Source organism: Pelmatolapia mariae, linkage group LG23 (genome assembly GCF_036321145.2).
Source record: "Pelmatolapia mariae isolate MD_Pm_ZW linkage group LG23, Pm_UMD_F_2, whole genome shotgun sequence".
In the NCBI taxonomy this organism is placed as follows: domain Eukaryota; kingdom Metazoa; phylum Chordata; class Actinopteri; order Cichliformes; family Cichlidae; genus Pelmatolapia; species Pelmatolapia mariae.
In genome coordinates, this window is record NC_086246.1 from 26161246 (window position 1) to 26187407 (window position 26162).

General features: G+C 40.0%; 1 protein-coding gene across 1 annotated transcript in view; it reads left to right on the forward strand.

The window, feature by feature from the left end:
- The window catches only part of gpd2 (glycerol-3-phosphate dehydrogenase 2 (mitochondrial)), a 35988-nt gene that overhangs the window by 6531 nt on the left and 3295 nt on the right, over nucleotides 1–26162 (forward strand). The window contains exons 3-16 of the mRNA XM_063467124.1: nucleotides 3791–3962; nucleotides 4688–4812; nucleotides 5147–5244; nucleotides 5643–5806; nucleotides 9767–9931; nucleotides 12533–12677; nucleotides 13274–13467; nucleotides 13848–13982; nucleotides 14063–14238; nucleotides 18412–18543; nucleotides 18625–18783; nucleotides 20825–20937; nucleotides 23002–23080; nucleotides 23169–23267. Of these exons, the coding sequence (XP_063323194.1) occupies nucleotides 3791–3962; nucleotides 4688–4812; nucleotides 5147–5244; nucleotides 5643–5806; nucleotides 9767–9931; nucleotides 12533–12677; nucleotides 13274–13467; nucleotides 13848–13982; nucleotides 14063–14238; nucleotides 18412–18543; nucleotides 18625–18783; nucleotides 20825–20937; nucleotides 23002–23080; nucleotides 23169–23267 (1956 nt within the window). The remainder of the gene's footprint in view (nucleotides 1–3790; nucleotides 3963–4687; nucleotides 4813–5146; nucleotides 5245–5642; nucleotides 5807–9766; nucleotides 9932–12532; nucleotides 12678–13273; nucleotides 13468–13847; nucleotides 13983–14062; nucleotides 14239–18411; nucleotides 18544–18624; nucleotides 18784–20824; nucleotides 20938–23001; nucleotides 23081–23168; nucleotides 23268–26162) is intronic.

Here is a 26162-nt window from a genome sequence, read left to right on the forward strand (position 1 = left end):
GAACTGCAGTTCCGAACACCAGTAAGGAAGCATTTTCTTGGACAAGTAGGCTCCAGCGGTTACTGAGAAATACAAGCATCATCCTGAGCAGAGAGATTACAAACACTGAAGTTTTTTAATCCTTTGTTGCCCTCATTTGTGCTCATTCATGAAAACTTTGAGAAGCCCTGGTCCCTGGATTGTACATTTGGTGGAACTGTAGGACTCTGTGTCCTAATAATGAGCCCAAACTTCCTGCCTGTATCTCTACTAATGTTGTCCAATATAGCTAAAAACAGACGTGTCAGGGTATCAATTCCTTCATTTAATTTTGAGCAATACATGTTTCTACCTTTGTGTTAAAGTTTTCCTTCAGTCTTAGGAGGGGTTATGATGGAAAACTTGAAAAAAAAGAAAAGCGCATTGTTGTTGTTTTTATTTATTTTTTTTCATCCATTTGACGCTTTGCGAATCTTGTGTTTATCCACAGGCGACATCAAAACTCTTCATACAGTAAATGATGATTTAGGATCTTTGAGAACAGCCGGAAAGATAAGAATAGATGATGTCTTTACATTCAAGCCTCCAGTCTCAAGCTTGTCTTCTTCAAAAAAAAACCTAAACAGCTGTTCCCACTGACTTTATGACGTGTTTTAGGCTTATTATAGGCATGCCACACAACTACATACCAGGCTTTATTTGACTGCACAACCTAATGTGAACTCTGCTTTGTGTCCCGGTGCGATAATGTCTTCTCTTGCCCGTCGCCGTCCTCTCAACCAAGCGTGGATTGGTAAGCAAGAAGTCGACCCTGATGAAATATAATTATTTTTCACAATAGTTTGTAATCATGCATGCCTCTAATCCCAGTAATTGCAATGCTGATGAGATGAATGTCCGTCTTGTCTCCTTTAGCAAGGGCACATGGCTTGGAGAAGTTTTCAAGACAGCGGCCGATTGGCTATTAGCGTGGGCCTGGCTGCGCCACTCTTTGACTTAACTTGATTACGTTGGGGAGGGTGGGGGGTTGGGAGCACACACCGTCGCTTAATTCTGCGGTGGTGTTTGTCTATGTGCATCATCAGAAATAGACAATGATTATATCATGGTCTTGTTTGCGGCTGCAGGCTTAAATTACAAAAACGCCTGCTGGTATTTGCAAGTCAAATGCCGCGGTGGCTTCAAAGCAGCTTGATGCAATCATTTAGCTCGAACTGCTAAACAAAAAAAAGAAAAAGAAAATTAATAAATATTTCATTAGAAGAGAAATCCTGCATCCTTGTGTCAGAGATAAGCTGTTTTCTTTTTTATTGTAGATGTGATTATTTCTTCTTTAAATTCATTATTTTGCTAATCAGACAGTGGGCAAAAGCGATGTTCAAAGTCTGCAGTGTGAATTTATTTTATTAATTTTTTATTTTTGTAAAGCTGAGCAGCATGCTGCAGCAGGTGGTAACCCTCCACACTCTTTGCTTTGCAACTAATCGCACCAGGAATGTGTTCTGTTTTTTGTTTTTTTTTTGTAATAGCAACACTTCACTTGTCGTGGGGCATCATAAGCACGTTGTGATTCCACTTTCTGCCAAAAGTAGCTTCATAAGAACAATTTTCAGATTTGAACCGGAGAGCTCGTTCTTTGATTTGTTAAAAATGCCATCTGTAGTCACTTTGGTAACTCGACCATTTTTACAGTCCCCTAATAACTTCTTTCAGTCTTTACCAACCTGAGCCCCTACAAGAAGATCTCTGTAGCTGATAAACAACATTTTGTTACCAGCACCACACTTTCCATTTGTAGTATATGCAACAGTCCCTGTGAAGAGCAAAGAGAGAGGCATCTTGAAGCCATCTATCATCTGATAATGACGAGGCTGGGTGCAACTTCATATCCTATGTGGTCTGTTTTTTTATAGCTTGTCGCTATTTACCTACTTATTACTTATTTATTAACAGCTGCTATTAGCCAACAATGTAAAATAATTAACTTCAGTGATTAAAAGGATGATGGGAGAAGTAATAAGAGACTTTTCTCGTAAGTGAAGCGTCAGGATGATGAAGTAAAAATTGTTAATGTGCCTCAGTTAACTGTGTCTAAGACTGCAGTCACCCACCTGCTGCTAGCCTGGGCTGCAGGACCTTCCGAGAGCAGCATCCCACTTTGACAGGAAGTTGGAAACAAGTGAGGTGGAAAGTAAGATGGCCCACATCTACGTGAAACGCCACATTCTGCAGGTTTTTGATTGAGAACATCAACTTTTTAAAGTTGGGGAAAAGTGGCATAAGCACTCGACTGGAGAAATACGCAACCATGTTAAACTGCTTAGGCCAGAGCACGACTGTATGTGCAGTGAACTTGCAATCTTGTTGCCTTTGTACTGGGTGCTTCAGAGACAGAGACCACAGTCGAATTAACTTTGGTGCATGAAGATGGCGATAAAACAGCAATAAGGTGGAGTCGGTCTGCTATCAGTTTTTGACTGAATGGGATTAAAGTGGCAAATGCATGGAGTCTGTTTTCGATAATACAACAACCAAGTGTAGGGAATCAGTGAAACAACTTAAATCTGTTGCTTTCTGCATGGACAGAAATTCATAACAACTACTTTCATTCAGAGTTCAGTCAGAACCTCATAGATTTGAAAGAGAGGTTCCTGCACAAATAGTGACGTAGTTGCTGCAGGACTGCAGTTTAACTGCAAAAAGCCATAGGTGCTCGGCAACCTTACTTTTATATAGGAACGTAACCAGCTGGCAGCCAGTTAAGTCGAGTACAATATTGGAAAGTGATGATATTGTAAGAGAGTTTTGCGTCTCAGACTGATTGCACCGCATCAGCAATCTCTCTGCATTAATAAATTAGACAGCAGTTATTTGTAAATCTTTGCCAATCTAAGAGCGATTGCAGTCCAAGTTGGACTGTCACTGTTTGGAGACGGGTTGCATCCCACCAGGCGACCTGTGCGGGTAGTTTGTAAACAAAAAATGTTGCACATTCAAGCCCTGCGGTGTTTACCCGACTGACTGAGTCATAATTGTTGTTACGTGGCAGAAGTTGCCACATATTTTAGTGACATTTACCATGCAGTTTAATTGTTGAAGAACGTAACTGGCTATGTCAAAAAGCTTTCAGGTACAGATGCAGTGTTGCTACAATTTTGCTCAAGAAAAAGCGAGCAGCAGGTTTTTATCCCTGTTTTATCAACTGCTTATTTACTAACTATAAAGTACTCAAAGGAGCAGTATAATATTGGATACACTCACATAAAATAGCCTTATTTGTGCTGTAATTACATAATTACTTTTCTATATGTGGTATAGTCACTTGGGTTGTGCAACATTAAAATAATAAACAGCCAGTTTCTTCACCAGAATCTGCAGGTTTTCAGGTTCAGCATGTTGTAGAAACTCCTTTTAGCCAATTAAGAGCAATGATCATCCATCAAGTCATAACTGTTTTCCCATACATACATTATATTCCATCCGCCACAATGCATATTATACTGTAAGCATGTCTTACAGTAATCTCATTACACAGTCAATCCAAATGCATAATGTATTGAAATGATTGCAAGTCATTATGCATTATGTCCCATGCCACTCTGAGGTGATTATGGTGCGAGCATAATGTCCTCGCAGTGTGCTTATAATGTTTCAAACGCACCTCAAGGAAAGTGTTGCTACGTTTTCTTTTAATTTAACGTCTAACATAGAAAAGCTAGTGATTCGCATTCATTACGAAGAACCCGTGACTCTTTAAAGCCTCGTGCTCTTTGTGTTCGTGCTGATCCATGTGCGTGTCTGTCACATCCAGGCTCGGTTGGCCCAAGTGGCGGCAGAAGCAGAGCTGAAGGTTCCCTTCGTCGATGAGCTCCCCTCTCGGCAGGCCCAGCTCGCAGCGCTGACAAACACAGAGGAGTTCGACGTTCTGGTTGTCGGAGGAGGGGCCACGGGGGCAGGATGTGCCTTAGACGCTGTCACACGCAGTAAGCCCGCCATCAGCAGGGTGTCTCTGCTTTCAGGTTTCACTAGGCTTTGGAAATGTTCTCACTGAATCATGGTTGAAGGTTTATGATGGTCCTGTACTCTATGCTTCAGTTTTAAGAGATCTTCTAGATTCTGCAACTGTGCTAAATGGACTGGTTCTCATATTGCTTATGTCCTATTCACCGATTTACACACACATCCATAGAAGCACTGCTTTCAACATCTAAATCCACGAGTATTTACTTTACTTACTTTAGGGTTTTCCTATAGGTGGTAGTACCTGGTACCAGGTACTTTTAAGTTAATTTCAGGTCTTATTATATACAGAGTACTGGGCTTGTAAAAGTTGGCTGCAATTAAATCCATGTTTATGTTTAGTCATTACTGTGTGGCAGACTTTTATAACGTGGCCCTTACTTATTTAAAAGCCGTCACTCCTACAGGTTTATAGATTCACTGCGAGCTGATGAGGGCTCATTTATCACAGGTCAGACTTTGAAGTTAATAGGTCAGAACAACATTTTTCACTTGTATTGATAATAACCGGATTCATCAGAGCGAAGAGCCGTCTGTTTATTTGCTTTTTCCCTTGAAGCTTTCGGGTGACATATAGGCTAATCGTCTGTAAGGTTTAGGTTTTATTTAAGTTTAAGTTTTAGTGTAAGAAGGAAACAAGGCTCTTCTTAATACCGTTATCATTAAGGCGCTGTGTCATTTTCCACAGACCTTAAGACTGCTCTCGTCGAGAGAAGCGACTTCTCTTCTGGCACGAGCAGCCGAAGCACCAAGCTCATCCACGGTGGAGTCCGCTATCTGCAGAAGGCCATCATGAAGCTGGACTATGAGCAGGTTACTCTGTGCTGCACCTTCAGCTTATTTAGATGCTCCTCTCTCACCATCATCACTTTGGATTAGATAGACAGACTTTTATTGTCATTTCAGTCTCACTAACAGAGCACATCAGTAGGAAAATACATTGCCATTGGTGTATTCATATATAAGATATGTGAAGTATAATAATAATTTTAAATAAAAAAAAAATACAAATAATACATAAATTATTTTAGATTAAGTAGAAATACACATTTATATGTGTATAAATAAGAGCAACATAGTAAAAATTTATTTTGTTTATGTATATCAGTATAAATATATATATATTTTTTTATTTTTTTTTAAATAGTACATGATGGTGAAAGAGGCCCTCCATGAGCGAGCCAACCTGCTGGAGATTGCACCTCACCTGTCTGCGCCGTTACCCATCATGCTTCCTGTTTACAAGTAAGATTTAGAACAAGGTTTTTTGGTTAAATATGGGCGTTTATGGGGGGGATTCATCTTCAGTGAGTCTGTGTCATCTTACCTGGGTAGCAGCTGCTCTGTGAGGCTACAGTAGGGGTGTATAAATGCCTGTCGGTTCAACGTCTATTACTCTTTTTGTTCTTTGTGGATATTTGTTGAGCAAACCTAAGTTTTGAGTAAATGTAGCCACATTTTGATGATGATTAGGGTAAGGACAAAACCTGCCTTGTTTAACCAGCTGATAATTTGTTTAATACCTGTCTGAAGAAAAAATAGATTTTTGCATCTTTGTGGTGACGTAAAATTGACCAAAAAACAAGATTTTGTATCCAAATATTTAAGTAGACAGAACTTAAATCGCTGTGTTTGCCTCGCAGATGGTGGCAGTTGCCTTACTACTGGGCAGGGATCAAGATGTACGACCTGGTGGCGGGGATCCAGTGCCTGAAGAGCAGCTACGTCCTCAGCAAGATGAAGGCCTTGGAGCTCTTCCCCATGCTGAAGAAGGACAAGTTGGTGGGGGCCATCGTGTACTACGACGGTGAGCTCACGGCTCCGTTATTGTTGGGGTTTTTTTACGCCAGCAAAGCTGTTTGTTTCATCCACGCTGCAATGTGTTTTCAGTTATCCAAACAGCATGCTTTGTTTGCTTATTTGTTACTCATCTCTTTTATTTTGTGTAAACACGAAAAGACAGCTGAGTCAGTCTTGCCCTTTCCCCGCCGTCTTCCTCTCCGGCAGCAAAGATTTACAATAGCGACGGCTTGATGGAAATTTGCGTGAACATGAAGTTTTATAGAGCAGCTCTGTAACCGCTATTCAAATGCCTGACAGCAGCAAACGTGATGACAGAAGTCTTGAAATCTTTTTCAGAAGCACCCATTGACTTCTGGGGTGTTGAAACATCAACGTGAGTATTCACGAGATGACTAAACAGATAGGAGGGAATGAAAAAATATGTTATTTGGACTGACCTTTTCTGCTTATGAAAAACAGGATATCTAACCCTCGTAGGCGTCTAAATAGCTCATATTAAATTGTCAAATGCAAAAACACAGGTGTAATGTATATAACTAAATATAGTATTTCTTTCTTTCTGGTTGTATATTTGCTGAAGCAAAACCTAAAAAAAACTTGCAGTAGCTGCAGAATTTGACCAAGATTACCAGCATGTTTAAGTTTTCTGCACTATGAATTGAATCTGTTGATGGCTGTCTACACAAGGAGCCGCTGAAAGGCTATTTGAAGTACTCATTTAGTAGTCTTAAGAGCTTGAAAAGAAGGCGACAGGATTTCTTTAAGTTTTTTAAATGACATTTCATCTCTCATCCAAGAGGTTTCTTTAGCTCTAAAGTAAAAGATCTTCAAAACACCCAAAGATGTCCAGTCACCAACTCTTAAGACTACCATGACCACAATGACTGAGAACCTACACTCACATAATCATGTGCAACTTAACTCTGACCCGACCTGATAAATCTGTATTTTACGAAGTTACATTATTCAGGCAAAGTTTCCGGAAATACACCTGTTAACACATTCAACACTGACCGTTCATGTACTCTTTGCATTCATGTGAGTAGGAAGAAATGGGCTGGTAGCTTGTAGAAAGAATACGAGAGGACTAATATCAATGGCAAAAAGTGAGACTATAGATTTTATTTTTGAATTTTTTTAGCCTGGAAGGAGGATAAGTTGAGTGAGAGCTTTGGGAGTCATCTCATAGAGCCACCAGTAACCCTAACCTGTAGATTTAGCCGTAGCTCCTCAGTTTCTAACATGTTCTGTTGCTTTAAATTCAGATTTTGGTGTCGCTGACTTTTCAATGTTTAGCATTTCTGAAACTTTTACCAGGGTCAAGCTTTAGTTAACAGTTGATATCTAGGCTGTTACCAAGAGTAGAACGTTAAATGATAGCTAGCTAGTACATGTCTATTTGCCACAGAGTGAGCATGAAATCACAAATGGTATGTGAGCCCAGCGGTAATATTTTGGCAAAAAGAGTTTCACGCCCACAAATCTAAAAAACTGCAGGATTTTCAAAACTTTTAGTTTTAGTTTTAGTTTTGCTTGGTTAGTTGTGATCAGAAGTTTATATCCACTCATAATTGACATGAATGTCGTGGAAAACTTCAGGCTTTTATTTATTTCTTTGAACTGTTCCATTATCAGGGTGGAATGATTGTACAGCACACATTTTAATGGCTTTAAAAAACAAGAATTGGGTGCACATTGAACAACTCATTTAAATATTTTGGTGCAGAAGAGTTTTGACAGCACTTATTGACCAGTGCTGAGAACAAAGTGAAAGTAGAACTCAGTGAAGATCTAAGAAGGACAATTGTAGATTTACACCACCTGTGAAAGTCTCTTGAAGTCATTTCTAAACAAAAGCAGATTCCAGGCTCATCAGTTCAAACATTTTTACATGAGTACAAACTATTCAGATTTGTCACCACTTTGATGAGTCCTGTAAGAAGACCCAAACTGCCACCCTCAGATGAGAGGAAACCGGTTAGGATGTTAAAGAATAACCCAGAAACCACCAAGGCTCAAGCCTGCCATGAAAAACTGTTGAATGAAAACTGTTGGAAGTGAGTTTTATACCACCATGAACTGAGAGGGTGCCAACCAAGAAAGAAGCCCCTGCTCCAAAATCAACACCTTCAAGCCCAACTGAAATCTGCAGCAGCCCACATGGACAAGCCAAAAAGTTTTATGGTCAGACAAAGCAAATATTGAGCCATTTCACCACAACGACAAGATGTAGGTTTGGAGGAGTAAAGATGAGGCTTTCAAACCTAAGAACAACGTACCAGCTGTCAAGAATGGTGGTGGTAACATCATGCTCTGGGGCTGTTTTGCTGCCAGTGGTACTGGTACACTGCACAAATTGGTTGGAATAATAAAGAAGGAATTTCTTCAACTTCACCGGGAACCAACAGCTAGATTGTTGAAACTCGGACACAGTTGGGTGGATTTATTTGAACTGCGTGTTTATTTTTGACCTTGTGTTGGTTAGAAGAAATCCTAAATAATATCAAACTTGTACTCCCAGTTCTTGTTTTAAACAGTTCAATGAAATCATTAAAAGCCCCAAATTACTATGAGATTGATGCCAGTGTGAGTAAACTACTAAACACAGCAGTAGTAAAAATTAAATGCCTTTAAAATACAGTCTGTCTTTCTTCAATATAATTCATAGACATATTTTTAGCTGTGCTGTTCAAAACCTGTACGAGTACAGACAAAGAAGCAAAAAACAATTTATTCTTTACATAAAAACATACTTTAACTGAATTAAATTCTTAGCATAAAGTTTACGACCAACTTTCTCTTTTATTCACATTTAAACACAAATAGTGCAAATCTGAAATATACTTCAGGAAACATGTAGGGATCGTATCATTAAGCCAAACAGCAGATTAGAGAATGCAGGCCTCGGATGCAGCTCTGCCCGAGGCCTTCACATCTCCACTGGTGCCGAACAAAATGTGTTGACAGACTGGTAGGATGCCCCCTCTACCCCCGCGGCGCTAAAGGTTGCGTGTTTGCCGTTTCACTACGAAGGAGAACCAAACATATGCTGAGCGTCCAGCTGAGTGTGAGGAGCCTTGTGCCTCTGGCGTCCTTTCCGTTCCGCCGCCGAAAATAACAACGGCGTATCTGCGGGTGATGTGTTTTCTACTGCTGGCTTCGCTGAGTATGGGCTCGTTGTGTTCACTCACAACAGGCTGGGTTTTTTTATTTGTTTTATTTTAATTAGAGAAATGACACCACTTAGAGGTTGCTGATGTTTGTCTTTATCATATTTTTACTATGAAATAAAATGCGATATCCATTAATATCTGTTTATTTCTTCAGCACAGTAAGGAGCACTTACCTGAAGTTTAATTTATCCATTTAAAATACTTTTACTCTTAAGTAATCAGAGGTTCCTGCCTTTACTGCAGACTGAGAAAATGGAAGAGCGTTTTCCTGGTGCAGAGCAGCATATGTTTGATTTTCACCTCCTCACCATCCTCCCATCATCTGCTCTGAAGGGGTGGGGGCTGGAGGCCAGGGTGATGGGGAGGAGGGAGAGGGGGAGGGGTGGGTCGTCTTTTCTCCAATTATGCCGTCTGGAACAATCACGCCCGTGACATTTCGAAATATGACCTTCTCTCCCGGCGGTGTAGAGCGCAAAGCAGCAGCGGCGGCGGCGTCACCGGTCGGAGCGGCTGAGCAGCAGCAGCTATTTCTCCCGCTTCCTTGGTTACTGCCGCTGCCACCAGCAACAGCAGACGCTCCTTTATTGTCACAGACACACACCAAATGTTGGGCCTAATCCACTTACGCCGAGCTGGCTGGCTGCTGTATTATGTATATGCATTCCTCAGATACTTCCCCTAGGTACAAATTCTCCTATCTATGTGAGAAATCCAGCTAAATGCCTATAAAAAGGCACAAATTACCTCTTCCTTCCATCTTGTTCATGTCCTTCTTTTCTGTCCTGCTTCAGGTCAGCACAATGATGCCCGTATGAACCTGGCCATCGCCCTCAGTGCCGCCCGCTACGGCGCCGCCATCGCAAACTACACCGAGGTGATTCACCTGCTGAAGAAAAAGGACCCACAGAGCGGCAGAGAGAAGGTGTGCGGTGCCCGCTGCAGGGACGTCATCACAGGTGAGGGATGCGGGCGGCGAGATGGCGCTCTAAAGTTTAATTTTTTCCATCTGAAAGTGTCTCTGAGCTCCTAAAGCACAGGTTAGAAAGATCATCCTGACCCTGAAGGTTTAGACTTCCTCCAACACCATGAAAAGAGAAGATGAAATAATCATTTAAAAAGGCCAAGCTGTGTTGTGCCGCTTCAAACTGTTTCATCAGTCTACATGGAGACTGACATTAAAAAAGCTTTTTAAACATTAGGATTAAATATATTTATGAAAAATCCCTGAAAGTGAGGATGGGAAGAGTCAGATCTATACCTGCTATATACCTGAAGACCACCATGTAACCATAACAACGGCATGTCCATTTAATCTCTTTCTTTTAACTTCTCATTAACACCATAGAGCCAGGGTTAATAACTTAAGTTCAATCTTCTCGCTTTTTGGAAAAACATGTCATATTGAGCTCAAATACGCCCCCTATGGTGGGAGTGGGAAAATCAGAAACACCCAATTTCACCTTCACTGTGGATTGCTTTTTTTTCTCCCACCCATTCATCACCTTTCAGGTTTCTTGTGTGACATCATGCGCGCATTGATCAATAGTTATCCACCATAGTGAACATTAAAAATGTGCACCAACAACCAGTTGGGGAGTAGTTCCTGGAGGTTTCTGGCAGTTGGTAGGTGAAATTGATCATAAAGACAGTGCTGTAATTGAAGTGTCTTCAATCCTTTCTGCAAACACTTGCCAACTACTCATTGAAAAGCAGCCAGAAACAAACAGTTTCCTTTAACCTCCTAAGACCCGAACTCTTTCATGGCATACATTTTTAATTTCTCTTTGATATTTGGGCTTATTGGGACCTGATGAATGTAAAAACAAAGAATTACCAAATTTTTTTTTTTACCTGATTTTTCTTTCTAAGAAAAATGAGAGGCACATGTAAGGATATTTGTTTAAAATTTCGATAGGACAGTAGCAGTATAATGTCCTCGTAAGTGGATATCAGGCCCTTGTAGAGCAAAATTTAGTATTTTGGTCTAAATAACCCAAAATGTGATGTCCACATATGTGGACGCCAGGTCCTAGGAGGTTAAAGTAAAATTTGGACCTACATAGCCAACACGTTTCAAAAGGTGCAACTTTTTCTTTGAAAGCGAAAGATCTCCATTACGTCCACTAGGAGAGTAGTTGGCAAGTGCTTGCATATAAGTCGGTGTCCTCCTAACGATAGTTTCCTGGTGTCCAAGACATTGTGTATGTCTTTGCAAGTACCTCTTAAAAGGTTGATTCTGTTCATCTGGACGTAGCGTTTTCAGTGGGAGAAAGGTTTCGTCACTCATCCAAGTGACTTCTTCAGTCTCAGCTGACTGCACGTTTCCCCAATCTTATAAACAGTACATTTCCATAATAACTGAAACTAGCCCACTGAATGAACAATGGGCTATGAGGTCAGTTCCTTGATCATTAATATGCAAATTATCATGACCATTGATCAACAACCACTGATTGAAGTCCATAGATCAATGGGCATGAGTGCCATTCACAGTGGGAATGGTTGAAATCACAGCATTGTAAGATGGCAAAAGATGTACCCTTAGGGCCCCTCCTGGATTCAGAGATGGTCTTTACCTTTTCACGTAAATGGCCTCCTTGACTCCCCTCAGGCTCAGTCATTCAGAATTTACTTACCTGGATGATTGAGCATGCATCAAGACGTCTTTCCAAGTAGTATCACCTTGCCACCTTGCCTGAACATCTAGAAATATAGTATCACATGTTCAAAATGGCAGACAAGTTGAAGCCAAATGATTAGCATTCGCATGATTGCAAAAACTGAATTCCACGTCTAATTGGCTTTCGCTTTATTTGCGTGTGGCGTCGGCTCAGGAGGTAGAGCAGGTCGTGTCTTTCCCCTGTGCATCCATCAGAGTGTGAATTTGTGAATGTTAGGTTCAAAGCACTCAGACGTAGGAAAAAAACACTTCTGTAAATGTGTGTCAAAGGGTCAGTGACGCTTGTATTAAGAGGCGCTCAAACAGAGGAGAAAAGCGCTACAATTAGAGCCAAATATTTGTGCACTGCAGCCCACAGAGAAGATAAAATATAAATAAAAAAGTCTCATCGTGTCCAGCTGTAGCAGTCCAGGTCATTAATAACAGTTATATTATCAACTACAAGCCTTACATTAGATTATTAATGAATAAGTTATAGTAATACTTCAAAGCTGATAAAGGAAATTCCCATTATCTTGTTGCTGTTTTTCTTGTTTCTGTCTCTGATGTTTTCTGCTGCTATATCTATGGCTTCCTTTTATTTGAGTTATGTATTGTTCTTAACGACCATGAAGGCTTCTAAAAGGATTTTTTTAGGTATGTGCATTATTGTAAATGTAAGTAGAAATGAATGTGTATAGCAAATAATATATACACAGGCAGGACGGTGCTGCAGTGGTGTGAAATAAAAAAGGAAAAACTTAATTTAATTGTGATAAGAAGCTGCTGTTTGCATTAAGAAGCCAGTGAACGGTTCCTTCCACATTATTGTTTGCTTATTTTTTGTATTTGATGTCTCTCTTAATCGAATCTGTCAACGTCTCGCTCGTCTTCACAGGGCAGGAATTTGACGTGAGGGCCAAGTGTGTGATCAACGCCACCGGGCCGTTCACAGACGCTCTGAGGAAGATGGACAACCAGGAGGCCTCGAACATCTGCCAGCCCAGTGCTGGAGTTCACATCGTCATCCCCGGATACTACAGGTCTGACATAATAATGCCAAAAACAACCAAAGCTGTTCCTGTTGTTTTCTTTTTCTCTTCCATTAACATGTATAGTAGTTCCTGTGTTTTCCCATTCCTGTGTGTAAATACTAAGCTAGCCAAACTATTATCTGACCTCCGCCTACATACATAGGACAATCTTCTCCAGTTAAGATACAGCCGAGTGGCAGAGTGGTTTTGTTGAAGTCGGAGGTTTTAAAGTTCAGCTAAGCTTATTGAGTGAAACCCGAGGGAGCGCGAGCCCTTTGAACAGAAATGCCAACCACCTAATTTTCTTCCTCCTGCTCACTTATTCTCATCTTCCTCCTGCTGCTATCTACCCCCCACCCACATACTCCCGTGCCTCCTCTACCTCCTCCATATCTCTGTTCATTTGTCTCCTGCTCAGTTTGGCCCTCATCTCCTCATTTTTAGTGTCACCATTCTTTCTTTTCCTGCTGTTTTCCTCAATTTTTTTTTGACCCACTCTCCTTTTTTATTTCAATAAACTGCACAGACTCCTGCTACTTCTATTACGAGTGGTATATTTAATAATAAGAAATCAAGCCTCTTTTTTTCCCTTCTCCTTGCCACAGTCCTGACAACATGGGTCTCCTCGATCCAGCCACCAGCGATGGTCGTGTCATCTTCTTCCTGCCGTGGGAGAACATGACCATCGCCGGAACGACCGACACCCCCACTAGCGTGACAGCCCACCCAATCCCAGGGGAGGACGACATCAACTTCATCCTGAGGGAGGTCCGCAATTATCTCAGCCCTGATGTAGAAGGTACAGGAGCGCTTTGTGATGAACTTTTGAGTAGCCTACTTTTTATTTTTTACCATGTGTCTGCTTCACATGGAGCCGCATGCTTATATGGTGACTGAATCTGCAGTTTTAAAGGTTTTTTTAATTACTGACTCACAGGTTTGGGCATTCAGTGTGCATTGGGGAAGGGTAGGTAATCGTAATCTCATCTTTTTGGGTAGAGCAGCGAGTTTCTAATCAGAAAGATTGCTCTTAAGGGTCTTAAATCAAATCTTGTTGTGCTTGGAGTCCCTCAGGGATTCATTCTTGGCCCACAGTTGTTTTTCTTTTTTGCTCTATATTCTCCTCTTTGGGTCCTTCTTTAATAAACATGGCATGGTGTGACATTTTTATGTCTGCAGTGCGTCGAGGAGACGTGTTGGCAGCATGGAGCGGCATACGTCCCCTAGTGACCGACCCCAGCTCCAAAGACACCCAGTCCATCTGCAGGAACCACATCGTCAGCATCAGTGACAGCGGACTGGTCACAATCGCTGGTGAGGTGGCCTTGATATGTTTGATCATCTCTAATGAGAGGTACCTGTGATGGATTTTAAAACACAGCTTTGGTGTTCAGGTGGGAAATGGACCACCTACAGATCTATGGCTGAAGAGACCCTGGACGCAACAATTAAAGCCCACAGCCTCTCAGCTGACTCCTGCAAGACTGTTGGTCTGATGCTGGAGGGAGCCAAGGGGTGGACGCCGACCCTTTACATCCGCCTAGTGCAAGATTACGGCCTGGAGAAAGAGGTCAGATGTTACGTTACTGCAGCTGGTCATTAAAGCCTAATACTGTACTGTTTACTATTAAAGCTCAGCAGGTTTTTAAACACAGCTGCTGATCCATGGCTCTTTTCCTTTCATTTCCTCTGCTTCTGCTTTCCTTCTGTTACCGAGTCGCTTCCAGCAGCCTAAAGCAGTCCTACTCGGCAGGTTTGATACTTTATACATGGTAGCCTTAATTTCTCAAACAGTGGCCTTTTCTTACATTAACCCCAAAGCATACTAGGCCTTTATTTAAAGTTTCCTTCTCTTGTACATTTTATCAGACTTGCCAAAGAAGTGTGTCGTTGTGGACCGGAGAGTTGAGTTTCTTATGATTTTATGCTTTATGTGCAGTTTTGTTTCTTCTTTTGGCAAACTTATGATCCAAGCTGCAAAAAAATTGATGAATAAGCCCCATAATTTACCACCACATCTTCAAATCTCTTCTTATGCTACATCTGTTTATTCCTGCTCTGTCTTGCTCCTGTAACAATGTGAATTACCCAGCAGTGGGACTAATATAGACCATCTTAGCTTGCATTTGAGCATTAGTCTAAACCTTGAAAATGTTAAATTGATATATAGGTGCCTTTTGTCCTTTACAATTATAGCTGGTTCATCGATGAAGCTCTACTTCTGATTGTTGTCAAAATGCAACACTCTCTGATGTTTTCATAATAACAGCTTTCATTTAAAAGGCTGAAAGACTTTTATCTGAAAAGTTTGGTAAAATGGCAAAGTCAAACTTGTGAAGCTGTACTGGTGGAAGAGGAAGAACTAGAGGTCAGGGAAACATTCACCAGTTCCTTTTTCCCGTCTTCGATTGTCTAATTTGTGAGCTCATGTGAACTGTAGCCTCAGTTTCCTGTTTGTAGTTGACAGATGTGTCACCCGGTGTGGTCTTCTGCTGCTGTTGAGATGCTCCTCTGCATAGCTTGGTTGTAAGTGGTTATTTGCGTTAGTGTTGTCTTCCTATCAGCTCGAAGCGGGCTGAGCATTCTCCTCTGACCTCTAGCATCGTTTTCACCTAGATTAGTGAAGCTCACAGACTATTTTCTCTTTTTCAGATCGTTCTAGAACTCTAGAGATGGTCGCGTGGGAAAATCCCAGCATATCAGCAGCTTCTGCAATACACAGACCAACAACCCTGCCATGTTTAAAGTTGCTTAAATCACCGTCTTCTTCCTCTTTCTGATGCTTTTTGAATGTAGCTCATCATCTTGATAATGTCCAGATTCCTAAATACACTCAGTTGCTGCCATGTAATTGGCAGACTGGATGTTTGTGTTAATGAGCAGTTAAAAAAGTATACCTAATGAAGTGGCTGGTGAGTGTACAAATAAGTGTCTGACTTTAATGTGAAAGTCTGGATCTCTCTGCCACTGAGATAAATGATGGTTTATATTTAAAGCCACATCTTCCAGGTTTGTTTTCAGACCAATCAATGAGATTACTTCTTCATTAAGAAAAGTTTGGGAATGCGTAGCTACTGTACACACTGGCTGACACAGCCGTGTACAAACCGAGCTGTAACCGCAGCTCTCGCAGACACATTCGGTGTCTTTTCCACCAGATGCTGACATTAAAGCTGCTGCTGTAACAAAGCTGACATTTCCACTACACAAAAGACTGGACACGCGTTACAACGCACTGTGTGCTGTCCAATTTACCAGTGGCATTAAGCAAAGGCACATCGACTCACATCAGCTTCGCAGCATCTTTCTGATAATTAGCCTGCTCGTTTTCATTAAGCGCAATAGAACATAGTTTCATAAGGAAAAAGGAGTCCTGCGCTGAGTGCCTGCAGTAAACGTACTCCTCATTAGGGGCCTCAGCGCCGGTTGTTCTGGTTGTTCTCTGAAATATTCCTAAAAGGTCACTGTTGGTATTTGGACAGCGTTTGCCCTTTCACACGATCAGCAGGCCAACGATCTGAATAGCAAATAACCTGTTGTGTTCTGTAAACATGTGACACCTCATTGACAAAGCGGCGCTATCGTTTGTCGTTTAACTCAGAAGAGGTGAAATCGATCATCTGAATACCAGCAGCTGCAAGTTTACATAATTTAAACTGTAGTGAAAGGACTTAAACATGCGTTTAAAAGCAGAAGCATTTTTATTGTTTAACTCTTTAATTGTGTGTAACGTCTGTTAAAATCAGTCTTCAGTTTAAAAGTGAAATATTTGGTTGATGGACAGTGCTGAATGTGTTAATATCAGGGTGTTTTTCTCTCATTTTGTATTAAAACTATGTTTTTTGGACTGTTGGTTAAACACAACAGCCAATTTAACAGTTAATCTAACAGTTTTTGCTATTTTCTGACCTTTTTTTAAAAACATGCTGTTAAAGAGGACAGAAAACTAAATAATTCTAAATAAATTAATAAATAAATTAAGTAAATACAAACATTTATTCGGGGAGGGAATTGAAAAATAATTTCTATACATACTATTCAAATTTTAATTAAGGCTACAGCTGGTTTTCTACATTTGATATTTTTAATTTTTATTCTACATTTTCTATATTTTTTGTATTTCACAATTCATGTATTTATTTATGTATTTATGCTCAGTTTTACTACAGTTATTTAGTTTAGTTTTAGTTTACAACATTAATTTATAGATTCATTTAATATATTTAATATATATATAATGTATTTATTTAGTGTATTTACTCAGTTTTTATATTTATGTTTTTAGTACTGCAAATCAATTTATGTAGTTTTACATTAATCTAATTAATTCTCTAGTTTGCATCATATATACTTCAACATTTACTTAATGATTTATTTATTTTTACATTTATCTTCATTTATACTCGGTCAGTCTTTGAAAGTTATTTATGTCTGTAAAACTTCATGTGTTCATTTTTTAAGCTACATTCATTTAGGTAGTTTTGCATCAACTAATGTTGTGATGCAGAACTGTAGATATTAATTAATTAATTAATTAATTGTTCTGTTTTTGCATTTATATATTATTTCTCCATATGAATTTATGTAGCTATCTAATTATGTCTCTATTTTAACTTGGATTTATTTCTCTGTCTACATTCAAACATTCATTTTGTACATTTATTTTTAAATGCATCTATTTACTTATTCAGACTTGTGCCATTATTGCTCATTCTTTCACTGGCAGCTGGGAAAAACTAACCAAGAGCAAATTGATTTTTAGAATAATGGACTTATATGTTGTAGGAGGGATAACAGGAATTATACACTCACACACTTATTATACACACACTGAATTCAGCTTAGTTGGGTTTTTCCAAATAAGCTGAATTCAGGCGCCACACCTGTAATTCTTAAGTTGGAGTAAGATGTTCAACATCTTTCTCTATAGAAATATTTTAGCCAAGGTCGCAGCCCCCCGTTATTTAACCTTTATAGCAATATGCCATTAACAGTGGAGGGAAACAGCGGGAGTAGCCATGTGAAAGTATGATATACTGTTAAACTCTTTTTACACATGTATTAATCAGTCATTATAAGAGGTGTTGGTCTTTTTTTTTCTCATGTAAGAAATGACTTGTAATATTCCTACTGATGCTGCTTATGTATTTCTCATAAATGATCAGCTAATGACTTTATATAAAAGCTCCTATGACAGGATGGTAAAAATGTTTAGATATAAAAAGCAGTTTAGTGTAAATTATATATTTAGGAAAATCAAATTATAGACCTTAATGAGACTTTGTTCTGGCAGATGTAAGAAAAAACCCCAAAACAAACAAACAAAAAAAAGATGAGTGAGTGAATGTGTGAGTGAATAATGTATTTATCTTAATAAAAGCTTTATCAGTGAATAATAGGTGGGTCACATGTGTTTCGATGTAACTAAACAGTCAATAAACTTCTGAATATCCAATAATTTAATCCTGTTATTAACACAGTTTAAATTGACTACACAAATTCAGGCAGTCTTTTTGCTTTAGTTTCACCTTAGTGTTTATGCACGTCCCTGTAATTTTGGACCTTTGATAATTGTTTGAGTAATTGAGTAATGGTGTTTTATCACAGTCCTGGTGATTTTGCTTTGGTATAAATTCATAAACATGTTTTCAGGGCAGAAAACCTCTGATTAGCATTATTATTAACATAAATTAATATAAACTCTATGTATTTAAGTAAATATTTATATCTTTCTCTGGCACAGGTCGCTCAACACCTGGCCTCCACGTATGGGGGAAGGGCATTCGACGTTGCCAAAATGGCTCAGGTCACCGGGCAGAGATGGCCGATCGTCGGGAAAAGATTGGTGTCTGAATTCCCGTACATCGAGAGCGAGGTAAAATGGGACTGTTGTGTAAACGGTTAAAGTTCCAGCTGTGTGTCTGAAGAGTGTCTGAGAGCTTCTCGTCTTTTTCAGGTGCTATATGCGATTAAGGAGTACGCCTGCACCGCCATTGATGTCATCGCCCGGCGAACTCGCCTGGGCTTCCTGAATGTACAGGCGGCTGACGAGGCGCTCCCACGTATCGTCCAGATCATGGGCAAAGAACTGGACTGGAGTCAGGAGAAGAGGACGGTACGGGTTTACAACACTTGATGTTTTTAACCCCTTAACATTCACCAGGTCACCGTTTGGTATGGTTAGATTTACAGAATCTCTATCTCTGCCACATGGAGAGGCATATTAAAAAAAAAAGGAAATATCAGGCCCAAATCTTCTACTGAAAGTGTGCGTATGGTTAAAATATAACCTAACTCTATTCCTAAAACTGTCACCAGCATCCTGAGGTGCATGTCTGCAGGTTAAAACGACGTGCACTGATGGGATTACACTTGTTTTATTCCCCTGGCTTCTGCATAAAGCTTTAATCCCTGGTGGGTTTCTCAAGTCGGGGCAGGGATTCGTTTTTGATCAGAGTACAATGGAAAAGTCCACACCCTTTGCTCTTTCATAGAGGAGGCTCTGTGCATGCATGAAAGTTGAACTCTGAGCTATTTTTGGCCTTTATTGTTAACCAGCAGAAGTAGTGGGAGAATAGCTCATAAACAAGTCGGTTAATCATGCACCAAACGCTCTGGTTTCTGGTTTTCCTTGTGTAAAAGCTTTCAGTTACATTGTTGTGAAAAAGTGTCTGCTTTCTTCATGATTTTTTTTGTGTGTTTTTTTGCATATTTGTCACACTGAAATGTTTCAGATCATCAAACAAAATTTAATGTTAGGCAAAGATAACCAGAGTAAATAAAAAATGCAGTTTTTAAATGAAGATTTCATTTATTAAGGGAGAAACCCTATCCAAAAACGCCTGTGTGAAGAACTAAATCATGAATTAACTGTATTAACCACATTTTTTGGAACCCTGACTTCAGTTTCTTCAGCTACACCAAGGCCTGATTACTGCCAGACGTGCTGAATCAAGAAATCACTTAAATAGAAAATGTTTGACAAAGTGAAGCTAAAAGATCTCAAACACTAACACAGCACATCACGATCTAAAGGAGCAGCACAAAGTCAGTGACATCTATCAGTCTGGAAAAGGTTACAAAGCCATTTCTAAGGCTCAGGAACTTCAGTGAACCACAGTGAGAGACATTATCCACAATTGGAGGAAACTTGGAACAGTGGTGAAGCTTCCCAGGAGTGACTGGCCCACCAAAATTACTCCAAGAGCTTCGATGACTCATCCAAGAGGCCACAAAAGAACCACAACATCTAACTCACTTGTCTCAGTTAAGGTCAAAGTTCATGAATCAACAATAAGAAAGAGACTGGGCAAAAATGGCGTCCATGGGAGAGTTCAAGGAAAAAACTACTGCTGATCAAAAAGACCACAAAGGCTCATCTCACGTTTACCAAAAACATCTTGATGATCCCTTTTTTTAATTACAGTTTTTCATGTAATACATTTAAAAGCTGCAGTTTGTATTTACTCAGACTTACTAACTTCTTCTAGTATTAAATTTGTTTGATTTGATTGATCAGGAAGGTGGAAGATACTTTTTCACAGTACTGCAGCTCCAATGATCAGTTTTCCCTGAAAAAAGCCTGTAACATCACCCCAAAATTTGGTATTGGTAATTCTTTGCCTGTGATTGAGAGATTTTAATCAGCGTAGTCCTGGAGTATGTTTAACGAAACACAGATTAGAAAACCCAGATTAGAAAGTCTCACTTCTAGGATGTTTGGAAGTTATGCAGCCATAATAAATCATTTCTCCTCTTTAGATTTGATGTGTTGGTCAGACACAAAGAGACTTTTGAAGATGTTATTTTGAGTTTTGGAAAACCAGATGTTTTCCAGTGTTTTGAGGTTTGTTTAGAGCTAAAAGATCTGATGAATCAGGTAAACTAACGTCGAGCTGTGCATTTTTAGACAGCAGCTTGTATGAGTGACATGTAGCAAGCTGGTGAAAAATCTCAGTTTTTGTTATTTTAGTTCTGAAAGAAACATTTTAGCCATTTACACACATTGTAGTGACCTCATTAGACATTAGATGCCTCATTTAATGTTATAACCTGAGTTACAGAGGGTGTATGTGTGAATCTGTTTGTTCTGATTAAGGAGAAAATGACTCTGCTGATTAGTGTGGGCTCACTTTTTTTTTTTTCTTTAAATCCAGGAGGAACTCGAGGCAGCGAGGAAGTTCCTGTACCATGAGATGGGCTACAGGTCTCGCTCTGAGCAAATAACCAAGACGTCTGAGATCAACCTGGACAACCATGAAGTAGCCAGGTAGTGCTTTTGAAAACGTCAGATAGTTCATTGAAGTTTCCTGATTGATTTATGCATTTTTTTTTCTTTCTTAATCATGTTCCATATCAGTTATAGACTTCTCAAAAAATTAAAGGAACACTTTTTAATGAGAGTATACCATCCAGTCAGTTAAACCTCTGGGATGTTGTTCTGGTCATTTAAGTGTCAGAGGGGCTTGTTAATGAGTTTCAGTTGCTTTGGTGTTAATGAAATGAACAACAAGTCCAGTAGACGTGTGACAATGAGACAAACCCCAACAAAGGAATTGTTTGCAGCTGGAGGACACACATTTTTCCCTCTTCACTTTTTCTGACTGTTTTTTACTAGTTTTGCATTTGGCCAGTCTCTGTGTCACTACTGCTAGCATGAGACGATACCTGGACCCTACAGAGGTTGCACAGGTAGTCCAACTCCTCCAGGATGGCACATCAATACGTGCCATTGTCAGAAGGTTTGTTGTGTCTCAGGATCATGGAACACACAGGCAGTTACTCTAGGAGAGCTGGACAGGGCCATAGAAGGTCCTTAATCCATCAGCAGGACCAATATCTGCTCCTTTACGCTAGGAGGAACAGGATGAGCACTGTGAGAGCTACAAAATGACTTCCATTAGGTCACTAGTTTAAATGTTGCTGACCAAACAATCACAAACAGACTACATGAGGGTGACCTGAGGGCCTGATGTCCTCTGGTGGGCTCAGTGCTCACTGCCTGGCACTGTGGAGACTGATTGGCATTTGCCAAGGAATACCAGAGTTGGCAGGTCCACCACAGGCACCCTGAGCTTTTCACAGATGAGAGCAGGTTCACCCTGAACTCGTGACAGATGTGAAAGTGTCTGGAAAAGCCGTGGAGAAAGTTGTGCTGTCTGTAGCATCGTTTAGCATGACCGGTTTGGTGATTGGTCAGGGGAGACATGTCCATGGAGGGGCACACAGACTCTGTGGTTCTTACTGAAGCCCCACAGAGCAAATTTCAACTACAGGATTTCCTGCAAGTATTTAAATAATCTTAAAATATTATTTTTATAGTAATTTATGACCCCGATCATATTTAAGTTCGCTCTCATATTTTCACTATAAGGGGAATATTTTTCCCCACTGTAAATTTGGTCAGTCTGTCTCTACAACTCCTCACATTTTTTTTGTTCGACTTGCTGGCTCTGATTATTACACAGCTAATAGACCCAGAACCAGATTCAGAGATTCTGGAGCAGACATTCAGGCTCTGGAAAAACTTGCTGCTTTCAGGGATAAAGGACAATGTTTGTGGCTCAGTTACCCAAATACTGTCTCTGTGGTACTGATCTCTGGTTGGATGAAGAGTTGGCAGCAGTTTCAGGCAATGCCCTTTTAAACTCTTTGAAAGATCTGGTAGAGCTGTGATACCAAAACTCCTCTATGTATAAAAATAATATGAAAACATCTTAGATTACCTGTCATAGATAAACGAAACAGTACAGGGGTCATAAACACAAATTAAGCTATTAAATACTATAAGTATAAATAAAAAAGTATAAGTAGGTCATAAATAAAACATCTGTGGCGTAGTATAGTTTGGTTGTTTGTTGGTCAAGATGAGGTGGTGGGTGAAAGGAGGAAAGTCAGGCCTTTAACACTGAAGATTTGGGGTTTTTATCCTGTTTGGGGAAAATACTTATTTTATTTATTTCTGTGCAGATGGTAGTAGTTACAACTTACTAACTGTTGCTGTTGCACCTCAAAGGCATTTCGAAACCAGCGAGTAATTAGAAGGTCAACACGCTTTTGAGGAAAGCATAACAGCCTCTAACAGCCACTGCTCGCTAGGGAAAAATGTTTATTCCCAAACATCAACCAGGGAATGAAAGCTAGAATTTAAGTAGTGGTTACTGGAGGCCATGTGGGTTTTTTGGGTCGTGGACTGGTTCCAGTGTTGGTCCTGGGCCAATGCTGGTTATGGTGTTGTATGCGCAACATCAACATGTATTTGATCCACCGCTGTTGTTGTTGTCTGTTAATATCGCTGCTGTAAATCGTCTGTTACTGCTTGTGTGTCTGACAGGTACAAGAAGCGTTTCCATAAGTTTGACAAAGAGAGCAAAGGATTCATCACCACTGTTGACGTCCAGCGAGTTTTACAGGTGAGTTTTTTTCTCTCAGTCTTCACATATTTGTTACCTGCAGCTGCATGGCATTGATCCCGAGTGCTGTGTTTCTCCTTCCCTGCAGAGCATCAGTGTGCACATTGATGAAAACGCGCTCCATGAAATCCTTAATGAGGTGGACCTCAACAAGAACGGACAAGTCGAAATTGATGAATTCCTGCAGGTAGGCGCTAAGTACAGAGATGATCAGCAGCGCTTAATTTTAAGTGCCTTCATTTAGCATCTGTAAGCACAAGACAGACATCAGTTATCTGTGATCTGTTAATGGAGCAGCTGTGCACAATAAATGCTTAAACTAGCTTTGAGCTACATGCTCTGAGTGGCCACTGGGTGTCTAATCAGCCAATCACCTTTTAACAACTCAAAGGATTTGGGCATATAGACATGCTTCATGCCTAAATGCATGCAAGGTATGCTGTTCTGCATACCTTGGTTGCAGTCAAGGTACGCAGAAGAGCATCTCTGAATGGACAGCATGTCACTTCATTATATTAGCCAGTTATCAGATTTCAATCCAGCAGAGCAGCTTTAGGATGCGGTGTAACAGGAGATTCTCATTTGCAAATCTGCAGTAACTGTGTGGTGCTATTATGTCAACATGGACTAAAATCTCGGAGGAATGTTTCCAGCAACTTCTTAAATCTGCGCCATGAAGAATTAAGCCAAAAGCAAGTCCGACCCAGTACTGGCAAGGTGTAGCTAATAGAATGGCAGGTGATGTTACATAGAAACACATCTTAAAAGTTTAGTCACAGCTTACAAATCCTAAATGTGATGGTGGACTGGATTTTGTTTTTGTTTTGTTTTTTCTAGTTTTTTAGCAGGCAGTGCAAAAAGAAATAATAAAAAATAAATGTAATAAAAAAAAAAGTGGCTGGTTGTAATAATGCAAATTTATTTGTTTTCATTTGCAAAAAAAAAAAAAAATGCAGATTCATGGAAAAACGGAATAATATTTGGATCGCAGATTTCAGCTTCATGATTTCCTTACAAATTTTTAAATAATCTTAAAATATTATTGTATTTATATTTTAAATCTTTACAGGAAAATCAAAAATACCAGAACAAATTTTAAAAAAGGCAAATAAAAAAGATTTTTTTAATGCACACATGCACAGTATGCAGTGTGGTGTGTGTCTGATAAGAGGAAGCATTAATGCCCAACACCTCTGTGAGTGTGCCCGCCCTTCTCAAACCAGCAGAGCAAACATGACTGAGGACACAAAGGCTGGATAATGGAAGCCTTCAGGATCTATTACACACAGATTCAGCCTTTTTCTTTTTTGTTTTTTTTTTGTGGGAAATTGGCCTGGAATTAACATGAATTCAGCCTCTAAGTGTACAAATCCAGTTTTTCTAATAGTAAGATCACCAAAAGTCAAAGGTTCAGTTCCTCCTCTCTCGCCTGTCATTTTCAGTATTTTTACCCTGATAAACGCAGCATATTCCTCCTCATACATGCAGGAGAGCTGGAACTTAAATTATCCTGTCGTTAAGAGAGAAAAAAAAAAGAAGAAAGACCTGTGTCCACCTGACAGGTGAGTAAACATCCGCTGCTGCAGGCCGAGAGTGTGAAGTCTAAAGCAGCGGCAGGTCAGGCTACATGAAGCTAATTACAGAGGAGAGGCTCTGTCAGCGACTCGTGTAATGAGGCCTGAGGAGTGTCCGGGGAGCCCACACGTCCGTCTGCCGCTAAATTACTTTCTCACTCGAGTCCAGAGAAGAGTCATTACAGAGGACTACCTTTGTTAGCGACCTATCTCTGCTGCAAGCGAGCCGATGTTCGGACAATAGAGAAGCTAAAAGTGAAAAGAGCTTCTGTCTCCTTTGTGATGACATCTGCATCTGTGCGTTTGTTTCTGCTCGCCTGACTCGCCATGTGAACAACAAACAGAAAGTAGTGTGGAGGAAATTGATGTTTTAACCCTCACACAAAACCTAACCCAGTTCTCCGGTTAACGAAAACTATGGCTGGAGGTGGGAAATGAACTAAAAAGGTCCAAGAAGTGTTAAAGCTGAGCCAGGTGACTTTATCTGTGGTGGATAAGATGATAAGATATCTTTCTTACTGTCAACAAATCCTTGCTTCCTGCTAACACTTAAAGACTGTTATATCTCATTAGTTTGTGCCATAGTGCTCCACTGGTGCACCGTCCTGAACGTGTCACCAGAGAATCAAGCGTGCGTTAACCTCTAGCTGAAAATATTTTTTTTGTTTCTATTACTACCAACAAATTAATCATCTCCAGGCACTCTCTACTGGAGCCACTACAATGTTACAAATAAAAACACAGAGATCCAGCATATCCCTGAGCCTGGTTTCTTCCTGTTTAAAAGGAGTTTTTGTCCCACTGTTGCCAAGTGCTTTCTCATACAGAGTCGTCTGATTTTTGGGGTTTTGTCTCCGTATTCACCTTACAATGTAAAGCACCTTGAGCTGACTGTTTTGGCGATTTGGCACTGTATAAATAAAATTAAATTGAATCATGAGTCAGTGAGAAGGAAGAACTCAATTTTAACAGGAAGAGACCCCCCACCAGCTGAACATGAAGGTGAACCAGAAGTTAAAACAAAAGAAAAGATCCATGCAAATATGATTAAATATATTTCATAAAAAAATTATGATCCATGCTTTCATGTTGCTCACATCAATTTCTGACCCTACCATCTGAATGTAGCAGAAATCGAGACTCATCAGAACAGGCGACATTTTTCTTGTATTGTCCAGTTTTTGTGAGGCTGTGTGAATTGTACCCTTAGTTTCCTGTTGTTAGCTGACAGGAGCAGCAGCCAGTGTGTTCTTCTGCTGCTGTAGAGATGCTCTTCTGCATACTTTGGTTCTAACAAATGCTTATCTGAGTTAATTTTGCCTTCCTGTCAGCTCCCAGCAGTCCAGTCATTCTCCTCTGACCTCAGGGTTCAACAAGGTATTTTCACCTAGAGAACTGCTGCTCACTGGATGTTTTCTCTTTTTCAGACCATTCTCTATAAAAAAAAAAAAAAAAAAACCCAAAAAACTAGAACTGCATGAGTGGGAAAATCCCAGCAGATCAGCAGC